A 16,769-nucleotide genomic window follows, 5' to 3' on the forward strand; every position below is an offset into this window, starting at 1 on the left:
CGAGAGCCGAGCCCAAGAGAGCGATTCTCTCTCGGAGGCTTCTTCTTATACCCACAGGGGGCTTCGCGCACTTTTGGGCAGGCCTTGAACTTGGCCCCAATTAATTGGACCGCATCATGATCATCGGTATCGATCTTGACCAATAAAGGGTTGGGTGTCCTGATGGCTGGGCGTGTCTTAGGTGGCCATTGGCCTTGCTTTGTTTGTGTCTTTCTGGCGCTGGGATGTCTGCCTCAGTATCGGTTACTTGAATGTTATTCCTTTGTCCCCGGAGATGGGCCATCAATATGCTAATTGATCTACAGTTTCAGTCTCGTCTGAGAGTTGCCCTCTCAATACGCATCCAGACTCTGTGCCTGCCTGCTTTCTTAGCACTGTCCATGTTTCCCTATAGTCTTTGCAAATATCCATTTGTATTCTGGAAGTGGCCATCCCAGATGGCTACAGTTTGCACATTTGTCCCGTGTCTGCGTGGGTTTCCTTCGGGTGTTCCAGTTTCCTCTCCCAAGTCCCGAAAGACGTGCTTGTTAGGTGAATTGGACATTCTGAATTAACCCTCAGTGGACCTGAACAGGCGCCGGAGTGTGGCGACTAGGGGATTTTCACAATAACTTCATTGCACTGTTAATATAAGCCTACTTCTGACAATAATTAAGATTATTATAACAAAGCCGTGAATGCGACATAATCCCATTCAGAGAAAATAGCAAGGAAGAAGGTGAAGAAAGCAGGTATGCAGATTAAACAATTGGTTCCTCAAACAAAAAAATGAAAGTGCTATGATGACCGGTTTGAAAAATATTTAATTTTGTGTGCACATAGAATGAAACAATTGCAGTGAAATATGCCACCTATTGCAATATGTTACCCCTTAAAAATGAGCTGATTAGCTGAAATAAGGTTTCCTAATTTGAGAGACATTGCTGAAATGCAACAGGATGGGCAGTAATCCCACATGTCCTCTTTACATCTACACATACATACACTCTTCAGGCATCAGTCACAGTATTTCAGATCATGGAAACTTTTATAAAGTGTTTATTTATTTCCTGCCTATTACATCTCAACACATCACAGTCATTAATTACTGTTCTTGACACTGTTATTTGGATAAATATGGCATAAAGTGTCCCACAAATGGTAAATGAGATGATAACCAGGGCGGCACGGTGGCACAGTGGTTAGCACTGCTGCCTCATGCCGCCAAATACCCGGGTTCGATCCCGGCCCCGAGTCACTGTCCGTGTGAAGTTTGCACATTCTCCACATGTCTGCGTGGATCTCACCCCCACAGCCCAAAGATGTGCACGGGAGGTGGATTGGCCATGCTAAATTTCCTCTTCATTGGGGAAAAAAATAATTTGATAATCAGATTGTTTTGATTTGGACGAATCATAACAAGCAATTTACAACATATCTTTTCTGCTGCCATAGCGCAACTCGGTCACACTGCCTGATTGCTGCAATGGAAATCTGGCTGATTTCATTCAATTGAGTTGCCGCTCCGAATCGTCCACATGTTTTTGTCTTTGGAGAGGAATTTGACATTACACTAGCAAAATATGTGCCCAGCCCACGATTCTTAAATTACTAGCGACTGTCCTGCAATGCTGTCAACTAAGTCAGAGCATGTTATTTAATACCGACAGGACTACGAAACCACGTAAATCACAATGTATTATTCAGCTACTCACACATGATTTGTCCCTTTTAAGCCACACTTTTGATAAAACACTTTACACGTGTTAGGAGAACAATTGAACGAAGTGGACAATTATCTGGGGACCTCATCGATACATTAAATGTCGGTGCCATGGACCAAAACGGGAATATACATGTAACCCAGCCAATGGTAGTATGAGGCTACTCCCTTCCATTTTGAGGCAGGTAGGTTGAGAAAACAAATTCACCTGAAATTTAGCTAATTGCCTTTTTAGAGGCAATAAGACAAAGGTAAAGATTGGAGTATGCAGCTCTGATGCTAGCTTTAGCAGGAAAAACAAGTTGGAAAAGCTTTAGCAGGATCATCGTAGAGAAATAGCATCCTTTGCTCAAACCTGTATGATTGCGTGAATGATTCATGTCACATATCAAACACAATAAATTGTCCACATTCCGTACGCCAACCATCACTGCAATGAGGTTTTCCTCCAAGGTGCCAAGGAGGACCAGTTATTATTTCATGTTCATTTCCACCCTCTCAGTGCACCGTTCCTGTCATGGTCGTGCTGGGAGAGATTGTAAAAAAACTGACATATTCCAAACTACATGCGAAGACTGAGTTTGTGAACTCTGAAAATATAACAAGTTTATTCATTGTAAAACAAGAGTGTACAGTAGAATAGAAAATACATTCGACACAAACACTGCATTCTTTAAAAATGACCATGGATGAATGCCCAAGGCCTCTTGCATAAAATATCACCAAGTTGAAAAGAGTAACAAAGATGATCATTCATTTATTACTTCAAAAGTTGCAAAATTGTGAAAATAGCAGGTTAAAAAAAAAACCTGTTTTGAACCATCCTGAAAATTAACAGATTGGGATGAATTTTCATTTCAATGCATTGGGGAAATAATAGGGTATTGTACCGGTAGTTGGAATAAAAGTATGTTCAAAAGGAACGTTGGCTAAGTATGCAAACAAAACGGGAGTTTAAAAAAAGATGACAACAGACTGTAGGTGAGAGGGATCACAACTCAATGAGAGGTTGAGAAGAACCTGCCCACCAAGAGGAGAATTGGACTTGGGCTTGAAGTTTAAGACAGCCCACCTCCATTCCTACAAATGAGGAACAGTGCAGCTGCAAGCCTCAACTCACCACTGTTCCACAAGGCACAACCTTCACGATTGATTTAAAGGCAAAAACATCTGATTGAAGAGCGCATTTTAACATCGTCTTGTCCAAATGTCACTCTTGTTACAGAATGCACCTGGTCTCTGTGATAGAAAAAAAACTACAGAAACGTGGAAATGCAATGAGAAACCGAAATTGTCAAGCTCTCCAAATATCAGCAGCGTCCTTAAGACTTCACCATAGGGAATATAAAGATTTATCGCAAGCTCAAATCTTTGCAGTGATCTTTCACGTCTTGTGTATAATGTGAGAATGACAGCCAGCATTCAGTAAAAGACGATCTGTTTAGTAGTTGAAGGATCAGCCTCTTTTCTTAAAAAACAAACATTCTTGATGCTTTTTGCTCAATGTGGAGTCTCACTGAGCTGTTGGTTCGGTTTAAGTTTTGGAAACATCCACCCTCACACCAAAGCACTGCAACAAAATGGGGCTGACTTCCCACTCAGTTTACCTCTTGCAAATCCTTCAGGGTTAGGGTTAGAGCTGGACTGCCCGTTTGGAATGGTGGGGTCAGTTCAGGTGTCCACTATCACACTTTGAATGGGGAGGGCAATTCACAAGCAGGCATCTGAGAAACTGTGTTCATGCTCTGCATATGACTACTTTCAACATCTTTGCAACTTCAAGATGTTCAAATCGATATTCTGAATGCAGTGTGAGGGCAGAAGGTGAAAGTGGAGAGTCAATGCATCTGCCACCAAGAAACACACACCCATGTTGTCCCAGGGCGAATATATGACAAAAAAAAATGGCATCAGAAATATATATTGAAAGAAGAGAAATGGGTGGCATGTAAATAACATCTATTAGAATGTACTCTTAATGGAACTGTAAATATTACACATCTGTTAAATAATTCTGCTCCCAACTCGGGAGCAAAGCCACTGTTTTCAGTCAGCTGACTGTATTATCTTTAATGCATTCCATCATTAACGGACCCATGTCTCTTAATATTTTCTGATATTCCATTAGTGCTTGACCATAAGAGTCACGCTGTGTTACAAAGGACCGGAAGAGGTTTATGGGCTCTGCATACAGAAGCATTTCTGGAATTCCCATTTGCTTAGGAAAAGTCTGATTTCCGATCATAAATCGATGGAGCCGTTTCTCATCCAAGCATTTCCCAAGATACTTCAAAATATCTCTGAGCCTATGTTCCAGGTGACACTCGTGCCAGTTTGAATATGGCTGGCTTAACAACAGATGCATAAGGACAGTCTTAAAAAGATAGGACCCAAGAATGTTCCGCTGGTCTGGAGAGCTACGGAGCTTTTCAGTTAGAAAGGTCAATATTTGAAGGCACTTGAGATGACAACTGTTTTTGGGAACGCTTTTTGCCATGATTTTTAGAAATCTGTACTCGCAGACAGCACAGGATATATGCCAGTAGGTAGTGGACGGCACTGTATTCTTGGTGTAATCAGGAAAGCTGGATACGAGATAGACGTCGGAATCCTTCAGCCTCACAGCGGGGAAGGCTTTAATGTAGATGTTTCGTCCTGACTGATACTGGACTTTTAACCCACAGCAACCGGTAATATTGTGGAAGGAAAGATCAAAATCATACTTGTGACAAACCTTGTTCCAGGACTTTGCGAGTGAAACCCTGAACCATTTGAGTACCTTCTTGTAGTCTAAGTACCACTCAGAACACACGATGGAAGCCAGGCAATTGGCACGAACATCAGCTTCAAACCTTTTACTGTGAATAAGACAAAGAACATCTCCTTCAAGTTCGGTACTTTTACACAGGCAGCCCAAGTCAGCACTTCCTGGTGTTACCATAACTATTCGGCCGTAACTTTGTTTATCAGGTGGGAGGTCACAGCAGCAGATCTCTGGTTTGAAGCAATATCCATCCTGAAGAAAAATTGGAACCAAAATATCGTACACCGAAGGCGTCTTGCAGCCCCATTTCTCAAACTGACTACCGATGCCGACACAGTCTTCGAGAATCAGCTCAGAGTCCCATTGGCAAATACTCCGACAAGCTTCCAAGAGGTTGTCCACAAAGCTTTCCACAAATTCGCACGTCTGCATCGGCTCTTGACTTACATTCTGAGTACACGCATCATAAAATTGATCCAGCACATATTTGTCAGGAATATTCAAAATGTTGTTGTAAATTTTTTGAGGAAATTCATTTTCCTTCTCTCCTTCCTCCTCTTCCTCACTGTTATAGTCCTGCGGTATATGTGGCCACGTGTCCTGTCTCCACAGTTCCAAGAACAGAATTGTCACCATCAGGAGAATATTCCAGGTATTCCAATCTATCTGTGTTGAGTTTTCTGCTTTTACAATTGCATTGACCTTACTTTCCTGCTCAGGATTATACTTCTCATCCACTTCTTTCTGGAGCCGCTCCATCTCCAGCTTATACTTGTCCTCCTGCTCCTTCATCCTTGACTGCACTTCTTCACTCTCAACTTCATCACTCAGGAGGCGGGGGTGGTACAAACTTCCCGTGATCACCAGGAGGCACACACTGAAAAGCCCTAATAGTGCTGGCATCCTACAAACAATAAGCAGAGAAGAGATGTTCAGTAGATGTGTAATTCACAGGGGGAACAGCATTAGTAGATCTATCGGAGGCTGAGCCTCCACTGAGAGATCTTGCAAGCCTTTTAATAATTCATCCACCTTCACTGATTTGTAATATATACAGCTTCCTTTCCTGTTCTGTACAGCCTCAAGCTGTCTCACAGGGTTTGATGCAGTGGCGTGCAGAGGGGGGGGGGGGGGGGGGGCGACGGTGCATTGGCCACGGGCATCCATTGGATGGGGGCATCCAATCAGAGAAGGAAATATATATATTTTTTTTAATTTAGATTACCCAATTATTTTTTTCAATTATGGGGCAATTTAGCGTGGCCAATCCACCTATTCTGCACATTTTTTGGGTTGTGGGGGCGAAACCCACGCAGACACGGGGAGAATGTGCAAACTCCACACGGACAGTGACCCAGAGCCGGGATCAAACCTGAGACCTCAGTTCCGTGAGGCGGTTGTGCTAACCACTAGGCCACCGTGCTGCCCCAGAGAAGGAAATAAGATAGTAATTTTAAAATTTCAGCGGTGATAAATCAATTTTTGGAGGCTCACCGCACTGCAGAGGCAGTTGTTAGCCCTTTATTCCTTTAACATGGTGTACCCTTTCTGTCTAGAAAAAATGGTGCTTCTCCCCATCCCCCCACACGCATGCGCATGATGTACGTGGTGCAACCATCAAAAGCAACAAGCAGACGTGGCTGTTCGTTCCTGCGTTTCCTCGAGTCATAACTTCAGCTTTTTCTGTATCTAGATTAGTTCTTTTACCTACTCAGGTCAGTGAATAGCTCTAGAACGGGTGCAACTACGTTTTTTATAGGTTTTTTGGTGATATTTAATGAAATATTTACGTGGGATGTAGTAAGAGTGAAGCCTGGATGATCAGAGGACTGCTATGGCATTTAATCTCGGAATAGGAGACATTATTCCTTAACCTGCTAATATTCGAATACAGATACCACTAATTTGCAAGTCTATGATATAAATTGCACAAAATTATCAGTAAAGAATCAGTGTGAAATAATTTGATACGAAGGAACAAAGAAATGAAATATGGGTTATCCATCTGCAACTGACCAATTGTTTACCATTTTCTTCCCATTTTCTCATGCGTCTTACGGTTTTTGAGATAGAAAGTGAAATGTTACGAGTATTTCGTGTACAACCGAGTGGAGCACAGAACAGGAAAAAAAAGAGGGCCAGAGTCGAAGAAGAGTCCCATCAAAGAGGGGCATTAGATGCATGGATAAAAAGAAGTAAAGAAGAAGTAGGAGAACCTGGAGAAGTAAAAGATGATGTGGGTGCAGAGAAGGATTTTTCTGATACGGATTCAGCTCGGTCAGAACATAATACTCTCTCTCCTCAGTCTCGTTGTCAGGCTGATGATCCATGTGAAGAAAATAAAGAAGATTTTAGCATATTTTTGCAAAGAAGCGATTTTGGCTGTTTGAAGAAACCGTAGTTCGACTCCATCATTCAACTACGATAGATGCTGAACTTCAACAGCAAATGTCTGCTGAAAAGAAAAGATGGAAAGCTATAACTGAACGGATTGTCGAGGTTATATCCTTTCTGGCAAAACAGAATCTGGCCTATCGTGGACATCGAGGAGAAGGAATACCTGGGTTATCAGAGCCAGGGGAGACAGTCAGTGAAAATACAGGAAACTTTCTAGCAACAATCAGACTTTTGGCCAAATATGATGACATCTTAGCAAAACACTTGCAGAGAGGGAAAGAGAAACCAAAAAGTGTCACCTACTTGTCCAACAGAATTCAAAACGAAATAATCAATCTTCTTGGTGAAACTGTCAAGAAAAATATATTTCCGAAATTAAAGACGCAAATATTTTAGCATAATGCTGGATTCAATTCCAGATATTGCCCATGAAGATCAGGTTTCTGAAATTCTGCGTTACGTTCATATTGATGAAAACAGAAAAGTAGAAATAAAGGAGACATTTCTGGGATTTTTTCAAGTCAACAAGAAAGATGCAGTCAGCCTGGTAAATAAAATTCAGGAAAAATTGGAAGAAGACAAAATTTCCATGAATGACTGTCGTGGTCAAGCATATGCTAACGCAGCAGTTATGGCTGGAGTGAGAGGAGGTGTTCAACAAAAAATTCTTGAAGTTAACCCAAAAGCTGTGTTTGTGAACTGCGAGAACCACAGCCTCAATTTGGCCTGTGTCCATGCAAGTGAGGTGCAACCTGTTGTTACATTTTTTGGCATGCTAGAAAAACTCTTTACTTTTTTTTCTTCATCTACTTCTCGTTGGGAAGTGTTAAAATCATGTCACTCGGACTGTGAAAAGACAGTGTGACACAAGATGGAGTTCCAGCCATGATGCTGTGCAAGTAATCCACGAAGAGTGTGACAACGTTATTGCAAGCCTTCAACACCTGCTGGAAGGAGAATTTTCAAGGGAAACTAAATCTGATGCAGGATCGCTACTGAACTCTATTCAACAGTTCCCGTTTATAGCTTTATTAAAATTTTGGTTCTCAGTTTTATCATCAGTGGAGAAAGTCTCAAAACATTTGCAGGATCCGAAAATGGGGTTCCATGAAGCTTCTTGTGATCTGAGAGGACTTATTCATATCTTGAATTTGAAGAATGATGAAATTATCCACAATGCAATAGATTTAGCCAACGAATATTGTGAAAATTGGGGAATATCAATTGCACGAACAAGGAGAAGAAGAATAATGCCTGGAGAGTCAGCAAGAGATAGTGGACTGACGGCACAAGAAGAAATGAATAGAGTAATGGTAGAGATTGTGAACAGATTAAAAACTGAAATTGAAGACCTCAGTGTCCGTCTTCAAAGACTCAGTGACTGATTTTCTTTTCTTCTGAACTTGAATTCAGTAGTGATTGAAGATGAACAAGAAAGAGAGAAATTAAAAAAGGAATGTTCAGACTTTGCAAATTATTATGACAATGATGTGGTTGCAATTCAGTTATATGATGAAATTATTGATTTTGTGATGTTCCTTCGAGCTGGAGGGAATAGAGTTCCCCCTGATCCTAAAGATGCTCTGGAGTCTTTACTGCAGTATGGGAGGGATGTCTTTCCGACGCTGTGTGTTTCATACAGATTACTGCTTACAATCGCATTTTCAGTCGCAAGCTGTGAAAGGTCATTTTCAAAACTGAAATTAATAAAAACATATCCGAGGTCTTCTATGTCACAGGAGCGACTGACCAACCTGGCTTTAATAAGCATTGAAAAGAATTTCTCACAGCTGATGTAAAAAAGTGAAGTAGTTCAGGTGTTTTGTGACAGGAGGTATCATTTGGGGAAAAGAACTTAATAAATTTGATTGATTTATATTAAAATCGAATAAAGCGTTTATTTTATGTTTATATATTCACAATGTTTTCCTGTCTCATAATATTTCTCAGTATATTAGGCCTTATACTTGAGTCTTTGGGGCATACAATCAAGATTTGCCCCGGGCATCACCAGACCTCTGCACGCTACTGGGTGGAGGAAGCAATTACAAGGCACAGTATCAAGGAACAAGGCAGGAAAAGGAAGGGACTTGACCAAAGAACTATAAATAAAAGAGGAGAAAGATTGCAGTGGAGAGGGAGAGGAACGAGGTGTGGAGGAGCCAGACAAGAAGGATCACCAGTCAGACAACGGATAAATGAACAATGGTCCATCCAGAAAGTTCCAAACAATCACAATGAGTCGCAATATATACACTCCCCATCGAAACCAAAAGCCATACAAACTGCTGGAAAACATTTTTTAAAAATGATACCAACCTCGTCCAATTATAAGCAAACATGTGGAAAATTCTTGCATTCATCACTCACATTCTCTCATCCTGCTGGCAATCACAACTAATGCAGGAGACTACGCTAACACTGATTAACATTACACAATGCCGACCTTTTGTAAGAGGTGAACTCTGCCCCAGCCAGGATCAGATTCAGCCCTCACTATTCTCTGGAAAAGAACTCCCAAAACATTCGTCAGAGTTCTGGTTTTATGTAACTTCAAATTATAATTCCTGGTCCTCTTCAATTTTTTTTAGTTGAAACCAGCTGTCAGAGTCCTTCCTGCTGATTTCCTCAGTTCCTATTTCTTTTTTATTGCTGTTCTTGTTTTTGTTGTCTATGGATCTTTAATGGAGGCATACCTTTAAGTCGAGCAGAAGAAGTGAGGAACTCAAAAGTTTCAAAATAGTACACTGAGGGGCAGCACGGTGGCCTAGTGGTTAGCACAACCACCTCACGGCGCTGAGGTCCCAGGTTCGATCCCGGCTCTGGGTCACTGTCCGTGTGGAGTTTGCACGTTCTCCCCGTGTCTGCGTGGGGTTAACCCCACAACCCAAAAATGTGCAGAGTAGGTGGATTGGCCACGCTAAATTGCCCCTTAATTGGAAAAAATAATTGGCTAATCTAAATTTTAAAAAAAAATAGTACTCTGAGCTGTCAGCTTTCAGATTTTGAACAAAACTCAGATTTTATGGTTTTCAGAGGACCCAGCAGAAAGCTTCTGGACTCTGAATGGAGAAGCTTTGTTCGTCGATCTTTTTCTTAATATCTTCGACCGTAAGCCCTGAAATAAGTGGTTTCTGTCTCAAATGCTTGCTGCCTCTATTGCTCTGAGACTGCACTGAAAAAAGCATTATGATAGCACAGTGGTTAGCAGCAGTTGTGCTGTCTCAGCACCGAAGACCTGGGTTCAATCCCAGCCACGGGTCACTGTCCGTGTGGAGTTTGCACATTCTCCCCGTGACTACTGAGTTTCGCCCCCACAACCCAAAGATGTGCAGGGTAGGTGGATTGGCCATGCTAAATTGCCCCTTAATTGGTAAAAGAACTGGGTACTCTAAATTTTTAAAAAAGTTTTTGTTGCCTGTTTATAGTAACTGAATAAGTACACTCTGGTTTCTCTTCAGATCGTACGGTAATTGAATAATAAAAGTTAATTGTGTTTAAATTATGGGGCAGCACGGTGGAACAGTGGTTAGCACTGCTGCCTCTCAGGCTGAGGTCCCAGGTTTGATCCTGGCTCACTGTCCGTGTGTCGTTTGCACATTCTCCCCGTGTGTGCGTGGGTTTTCACCCCCACAACCAAATGATGTGCATGGTAGGTGGATTGGCCATGCTAAATTGCCCCTTAATTGGAAAAAATGAATTGGGTGCTCTAAATTTATTTAGTTTTTTAAATTGTGTAAGTTTACAAATCTGGTGACCGGAGTTATTGGGCAGCCTATTCAACTTGTTTCAACTCCGGATCAAGTGGAGCTGGAATTGACCACACACCATGACAACAAACACAATATATTCTCTTCATGATCTTATAAATCTCGGTAAAAATCACCCCTTAATGCTGGGAATCGTGTTGACGCATATTGGTCAGAGCACGAGGCCAAATATGCGTAATTTTAACAGGGATGTGGGAATACTGAGACGTGGGGTATCTGTGCACAATCTCTGAGAGTATAGAAGCATGTGGGATCATTGACTTTGTCAAGCACTGGTTAGGCCTCAGCTGAGATATTGTGTTCAATTCTGGTACCACACTTGTGGAAGGATGTCAAGGGCTTGGAGAGGAGACTTGCCAGACTTACCAGGGATGCAAAGAGACAAGGGAAGCTGGAGTTGTTCTCCTCACAGCAGAGAAGGTAAACAAGTGATTTTATAAAGCTGTTTAAAATCATCTGAATGGCTTTCAGAGTTAATAACTGTTTTCAATAAGACATGGATCAGAAGCTTGCAGACAAAAAATTTAAGGTGACTGGCAAAAGAGCCAGAGGCAACATGAGGAAACTTATTTTTGCACAGTGAGCTGTTTTTAAAAAATAGATTTAGTGTACACAATTCTTTTTTTTCCAATTAAGGGGTAATTTAGCGTGGCCAATCCACCTGCGCTGTACATCTTTGGGTTGTGAGGGTGAGACCCTCGCAGACATGGGGAGAATGTGCAAACTCCACCCGGGGCCAGGATCAAACCTGGGTCCTTGGCGTCGTGAAGCAGCAGTGCTCACCACTGCTGCACCGTACCATCCTCACAGTGAGATGTTATGAAATGAAATGAAAATCGCTTATTGTCACGAGTAGGCTTCAATGAAGTTACTGTGAAAAGCCCCTAGTCGCCACATTCCGGCGCCTGTCCGGGGAGGCTGGTACGGGAATCGAACCGTGCTGCTGGCCTGCTTGGTCTGCTTTAAAAGCCAGCGATTTAGCCTTGTGAGCTAAACCAGCCCCTGGTTATGATGGGGAATGTACTACCTTGGGATAATGGTGAGGGCAGATTCAGTAGCAACATTCTAAAGTGATAAATATTTGAAGGGGAGGAAAAATTACAGAACAAAGGGGAAAGAGCAGGAGAGTGGGTTGACTTGGACAGCTCTGCCTCTGCACAGGCATGATGGGGTCTCTGTGCTGTATAATCGTCAAATCTTCGATATAAATACATCCCACCACTCTAGTCGCTCTTGCTATGATGTCAGTGTTGGTCATGAACCTTTAGCGATCCATGTACCAGAACGGTCATTCTCTTTATCCACCAGCTTCTGTACTTTTCCCTGAAGGGTATATATGCATATTCATCATTCACCCAGCCGACATGCATAACTGTACAAAGGTAAACATTCTTTTCCAGTAACTAGCTCAAACATCTCCCACTTACAGCTCTATTCTTGCATGTATTTTACTGTCAAATCTGCCTGCAGGTTATATTCCAAATACCTGCATTTAGATCAAAACAACGGACAGCCGTCTGAACAAAATCCCATGGGACAGCAAGATTGGAGTCCAAGCAAATACAAACTAATCTCCTACCCCTTTATTCCTATGGCTTTCAGTCAGTTCTCAATCCAGTGCAGTGAATTGACATGAATGCCCAAGGCTTTTATCTTCTATCAAAGCATTTAGTGTGTCAAAATGTTTCTCAGAAATTTAGGTACATAGCTCCCTACTGGGTTTACCTCAGTGACTTATCAAAATATACAATCAACTCCAAAGATGTGCGGGTTAGGTGGATTGGCCATTCTAAATTGCCCGTAGTGTAAGGTTAATGGGGGGATTGTTGGGTTACGGGTATGTGGGTTTAAGTAGGGTGATAATTGCTCAGCACAACATTGAGGGCCGAAGGGCCTGTTCTGTGCTGTACTGTTCTATGTTCTAACTCCATAAGAAAGGACCTCCAATTTTTGAAGCTGTGTCAGGTGGTCTCTAATGCTTTTCTCTTTCTCTATCCAAATAACATGTTCATTCCCTTCAGCATCTTCCAGATTACTTGTCAAGCAAATGGGCCTATAGTAACCTGGAACCATCTTTTTAAAAAAACCTTGGGACAACTTGAGGCTCTTTCCAGTCTGAGGAAGCACTTTCAAACTCCCAACAGACTAAACGGATCGGCAAGGAGCTTGCACAGCACCTGTTCTATCTTCCCCAGAAACCTCAGGTGGATATCATCTGGATGCATTGCCATAAAAAATGCTCTCGATTTCTAATTCGATCAAAACGAAATCTTCACCTTTGTTGATATTACAATTTATTATTGAATTCTATTAGTCAATCAAGCTTTGTCTTAAAGAGTGAAATGGATGCAAATTACTCACATTCTATGTCCGCCATTCCAAGCAACCCCTTACTAGCCTTCCCTGAAGCATCCTTCAAAAGTCCAGAAGTTTTCTGACTCTTCACATAACTAACAAAGCTTTTCCCATTATTTCCACAATTGACCACCATCCTCTTTCAAGTTATCCTTTCAGCTGATCTAACAGGGACCTTTATTTCCTGTAACCACCCCAATCTATGGGCAGCACGGTAGCATGGTGGTTAGCATAAATGCTTCACAGCTCCAGGGTCCCAGGTTCAGTTCCCGGCTGGGTCACTGTCTGTGCGGAGTCTGCACATCCTCCCCGTGTGTGCGTGGGTTTCCTCCCACAGTCCAAAGATGTGCGGGTTAGGTGGATTGGCCATGCTATATTGCCCATAGTGTCCTAAAAAAAGTAAGGTATGGGGGGGGGGTTGTTGGGTTACGGGTATAGGGTGGATACGTGGGTTTGAGTAGGGTGATCATTGCTCGGCACAACATCGAGGGCCGAAGGGCCTGTTCTGTGCTGTACTGTTCTATGTTCTATCTGTTATTTTATCAGTCGAGTTTGATTTGCATACTTTTACTTTTTAAAATTCACAATTAGTTAGCTACCATGACTTTTCTTTTGACTCATCTCGTCTTTTAACTTCAGGCGCACAATTTGTCTTGCACATGTTTTAATTTTGTTGTGGAAATCTGAACCATTTATATTCTTTACCAATTTGATTACATCTTTTTGAGGAAAGCAAGAGACATATTATTGGAGATGAGGTATTCCCAAGTATGGCAGCAACATTGGAGGCCATTTATATACTTTCATTTAAAAAAAAAATTTAGATTAGCCAATTATTTTTTCCAATTAAGGGGCAATTTAGCATTGGCCAATCCACCTACTCTGCACATTTTTGGGTTGTGGGGGCGAAACCCACACAGACACGGGGAGAACGTGCAAACTCCACACGGACAGTGACCCAGAGCCGGGATCAAACCTGGGACCTCAGCGCCGTGAGGCGGTTGTGCTAACCACTAGGCCACCGTGCTGCCCCTTTTATATACTTTCATGACAACATTTTTTAATCAGGCATGAAGAATTGGAATCATTCTGTTGTGACAAAAAAGATGGTGTAAAATGTAGTTTAAGCTCTGATAAAGTCAACATCGTATCCTAAAAATAATGGATATTGATGAAATGTTTAAAGAAATGTTGGCGAAACAGCCAGAGTAGGGAGGCCTACTCTAAGTCTTGAAAATAGATATAAAAATTACAAAGAAGGACATGAGCTCACTGTTCATAGGTTGGGGGCAAAGTCAACCCATGAAACTAAAATGATATGAGAGTGGGACTGCCAACATCATAACCTTTCATGTTCCTTGATCATATTCTGGCTTAAAACTGAGGAAAGGTTTGTCCTGTCCTTCAGACCAAGGCGTATACATTACTCCAATAGAAGTCCCAGACTTCTGTGGGCCACACAGCAACACCATTTAGTCACAGGTACTGCAATATTGGGGGGGGGGGGGGGGGGGGGATCCTTCCTTACAATTATGGACACAGGTACAAAAACATCTGCATCCCAACAAAACACGCGTCCACTGTTTTCTTTCTGGCCGTTTTCCCAGCACAATTCAAAGTGGATGTGCTCTGCAAATAAATATGGAAATTGCGTGCTTCGGGACGTGTCCATTGTTCCATCTAATAAAAGTGTACTTTCCTGGAAATGATGAGTTACATCCGGATTCCCAACTGAATGGACGAGACTGGGGTGGATGCAAAATGGGAAAAATAAGTGCGGCTCACTGGGGATGGGGTCTGGGAGGGCGGTGTGCCTGGAGTGCGAGGACAGGATGGTTCTCAGGAAGAAAGTTTCAGACTCCCAGCCAGGGAGCGAGGGATGGAGGAGAGCTGGGTGGGGGAGAGCTGGGTGTGGGCGAGCTGGGTGAGCTGGGTGTGCTGGGTGAGCTGGGTGTGCTGGGTGAGCTGGGTGAGCTGGGTGGGGGTGAGCTGGGTGAGCTGGGTGTGCTGGGTGAGCTGGGTGTGCTGGGTGAGCTGGGTGTGCTGGGTGAGCTGGGTGAGCTGGGTGGGGGTGAGCTGGGTGGGGGAGAGCTGGGTGGGGGTGAGCTGGGTGGGGGAGAGCTGGGTGAGCTGGGTGGGGGTGAGCTGGGTGGGGGAGAGCTGGGTGGGGGAGAGCTGGGTGGGGGAGAGGTGGGTGGGGGTGAGCTGGGTGGGGGAGAGGTGGGTGGGGGTGAGCTGGGTGGGGGGTGGGGGAGAGCGGGGTGGGGGGGGTGGGAGGGAGAGCTGGGTGGGGGTGAGCTGGGTGGGGGGTGGGGGAGAGCGGGGTGGGGGGGTGGGGGAGAGCGGGGTGGGGGGGGTGGGGGAGAGCGGGGTGGGGGGGGTGGGGGAGAGCGGGGTGGGGGGGGGTGGGAGGGAGAGCGGGGTGGGGGGCACTCCGTCGCTGTTGAAGGGTGAGTGAGGGTGCCCTTCACCCCCTTACCTGGTCACTTGTGGCCCCGAGCCCGCTTCACATGGTGCTTGGGCCTCGCTTGCACGGGCGGCGCTGCTTGTGGTTCAGGCTGCCATGTCTGGGAAGCGCCTCCTCTCCCTGTGCTCACAGCCTCTGAGGCGGGACAATACCTTCCCCTGTGACGCCACTTGGCCGGGCCTGGCCAGGCCGGGCTGGCTCCGGGCTCCCTGCCCGGGGGCTCCCTGCCCGGGGGCTCCCTGCCCGGGGGCTCCCTGCCCGGGGGCTCCCTCCCTGCCCGGGGGCTCCCTGCCCGGGGGCTCCCTCCCCGCCCGGGGGCTCCCTGCCCGCGGGCTCCCTGCCCGGGGGCTCCCTGCCCGGGGGCTCCCTGCCCGGGGGCTCCCTGCCCGGGGGCTCCCTCCCTGCCCGGGGGCTCCCTGCCCGGGGGCTCCCTGCCCGGGGGCTCCCTGCCCGGGGGCTCCCTCCCTGCCCGGGGGCTCCCTGCCCGGGGGCTCCCTGCCCGGGGGCTCCCTCCCTGCCCGGGGGCTCCCTCCCTGCCCGGGGGCTCCCTGCCCGGGGGCTCCCTGCCCGGGGGCTCCCTCCCTGCCCGGGGGCTCCCTGCCCGGGGGCTCCCTCCCTGCCCGGGGGCTCCCTCCCTGCCCGGGGGCTCCCTCCCTGCCCGGGGGCTCCCTCCCTGTCTGGGGGCTCCCTCCCTGCCCGGGGGCTCCCTCCCTGCCCGGGGGCTCCCTCCCTGCCCGGGGGCTCCCTGCCCGGGGGCTCCCTCCCTGCCCGGGGGCTCCCTGCCCGGGGGCTCCCTCCCTGCCCGGGGGCTCCCTCCCTGCCCGGGGGCTCCCTCCCTGTCTGGGGGCTCCCTCCCTGTCTGGGGGCTCCCTCCCTGTCTGGGGGCTCCCTCCCTGCCCGGGCGCTCCCTCCCTGCCCGGGGGCTCCCTCCCTGCCCGGGGGCTCCCTGCCCGGGGGCTCCCTCCCTGCCCGGGGGCTCCCTCCCTGCCCGGGGGCTCCCTCCCTGTCTGGGGGCTCCCTCCCTGCCCGGGGGCTCCCTCCCTGCCCGGGGGCTCCCTCCCTGCCCGGGGGCTCCCTGCCCGGGGGCTCCCTCCCTGCCCGGGGGCTCCCTCCCTGCCCGGGGGCTCCCTCCCTGCCCGGGGGCTCCCTCCCTGTCTGGGGGCTCCCTCCCTGCCCGGGGGCTGCCTGCCCGGGGGCTCCCTCCCTGCCTGGGGGCTCCCTCCCTGCCCGGGGGCTCCCTCCCTGCCCGGGGCTCCCTCCCTGCCCGGGGGCTCCCTCCCTGCCCGGGGGCTCCCTCCCTGCCCGGGGGCTCCC

The 16,769-nt window shown here is 46.4% G+C and overlaps 1 protein-coding gene across 3 annotated transcripts; it reads right to left on the reverse strand.

Moving 5' to 3' along the window:
- Positions 1-785: 785 nt before the first annotated feature.
- Positions 786-15,684, reverse strand: LOC119957375 (inositol 1,4,5-trisphosphate receptor-interacting protein-like). 3 transcript variants are annotated; one of them, XM_038785321.1, is made up of 3 exons: positions 15,468-15,684; positions 12,995-13,046; positions 786-5,370 (listed from the first exon to the last, which is right to left on the reverse strand). In XM_038785321.1, coding segments are annotated over exons 2-3 (1,620 nt in total). In that variant the 5' UTR covers positions 12,997-13,046; positions 15,468-15,684; the 3' UTR covers positions 786-3,752. The 3 variants fall into 3 exon arrangements, with proteins under 3 accessions (XP_038641249.1, XP_038641250.1, XP_038641251.1); XM_038785322.1 differs by lacking the exon at positions 12,995-13,046 and having other exon boundaries at positions 15,468-15,683; XM_038785323.1 differs by lacking the exons at positions 12,995-13,046; positions 15,468-15,684 and adding an exon at positions 11,853-11,931.
- Positions 15,685-16,769: the final 1,085 nt, after the last annotated feature.

This window comes from Scyliorhinus canicula, chromosome 26, assembly GCF_902713615.1.
Source record: "Scyliorhinus canicula chromosome 26, sScyCan1.1, whole genome shotgun sequence".
Classification (NCBI taxonomy): domain Eukaryota; kingdom Metazoa; phylum Chordata; class Chondrichthyes; order Carcharhiniformes; family Scyliorhinidae; genus Scyliorhinus; species Scyliorhinus canicula.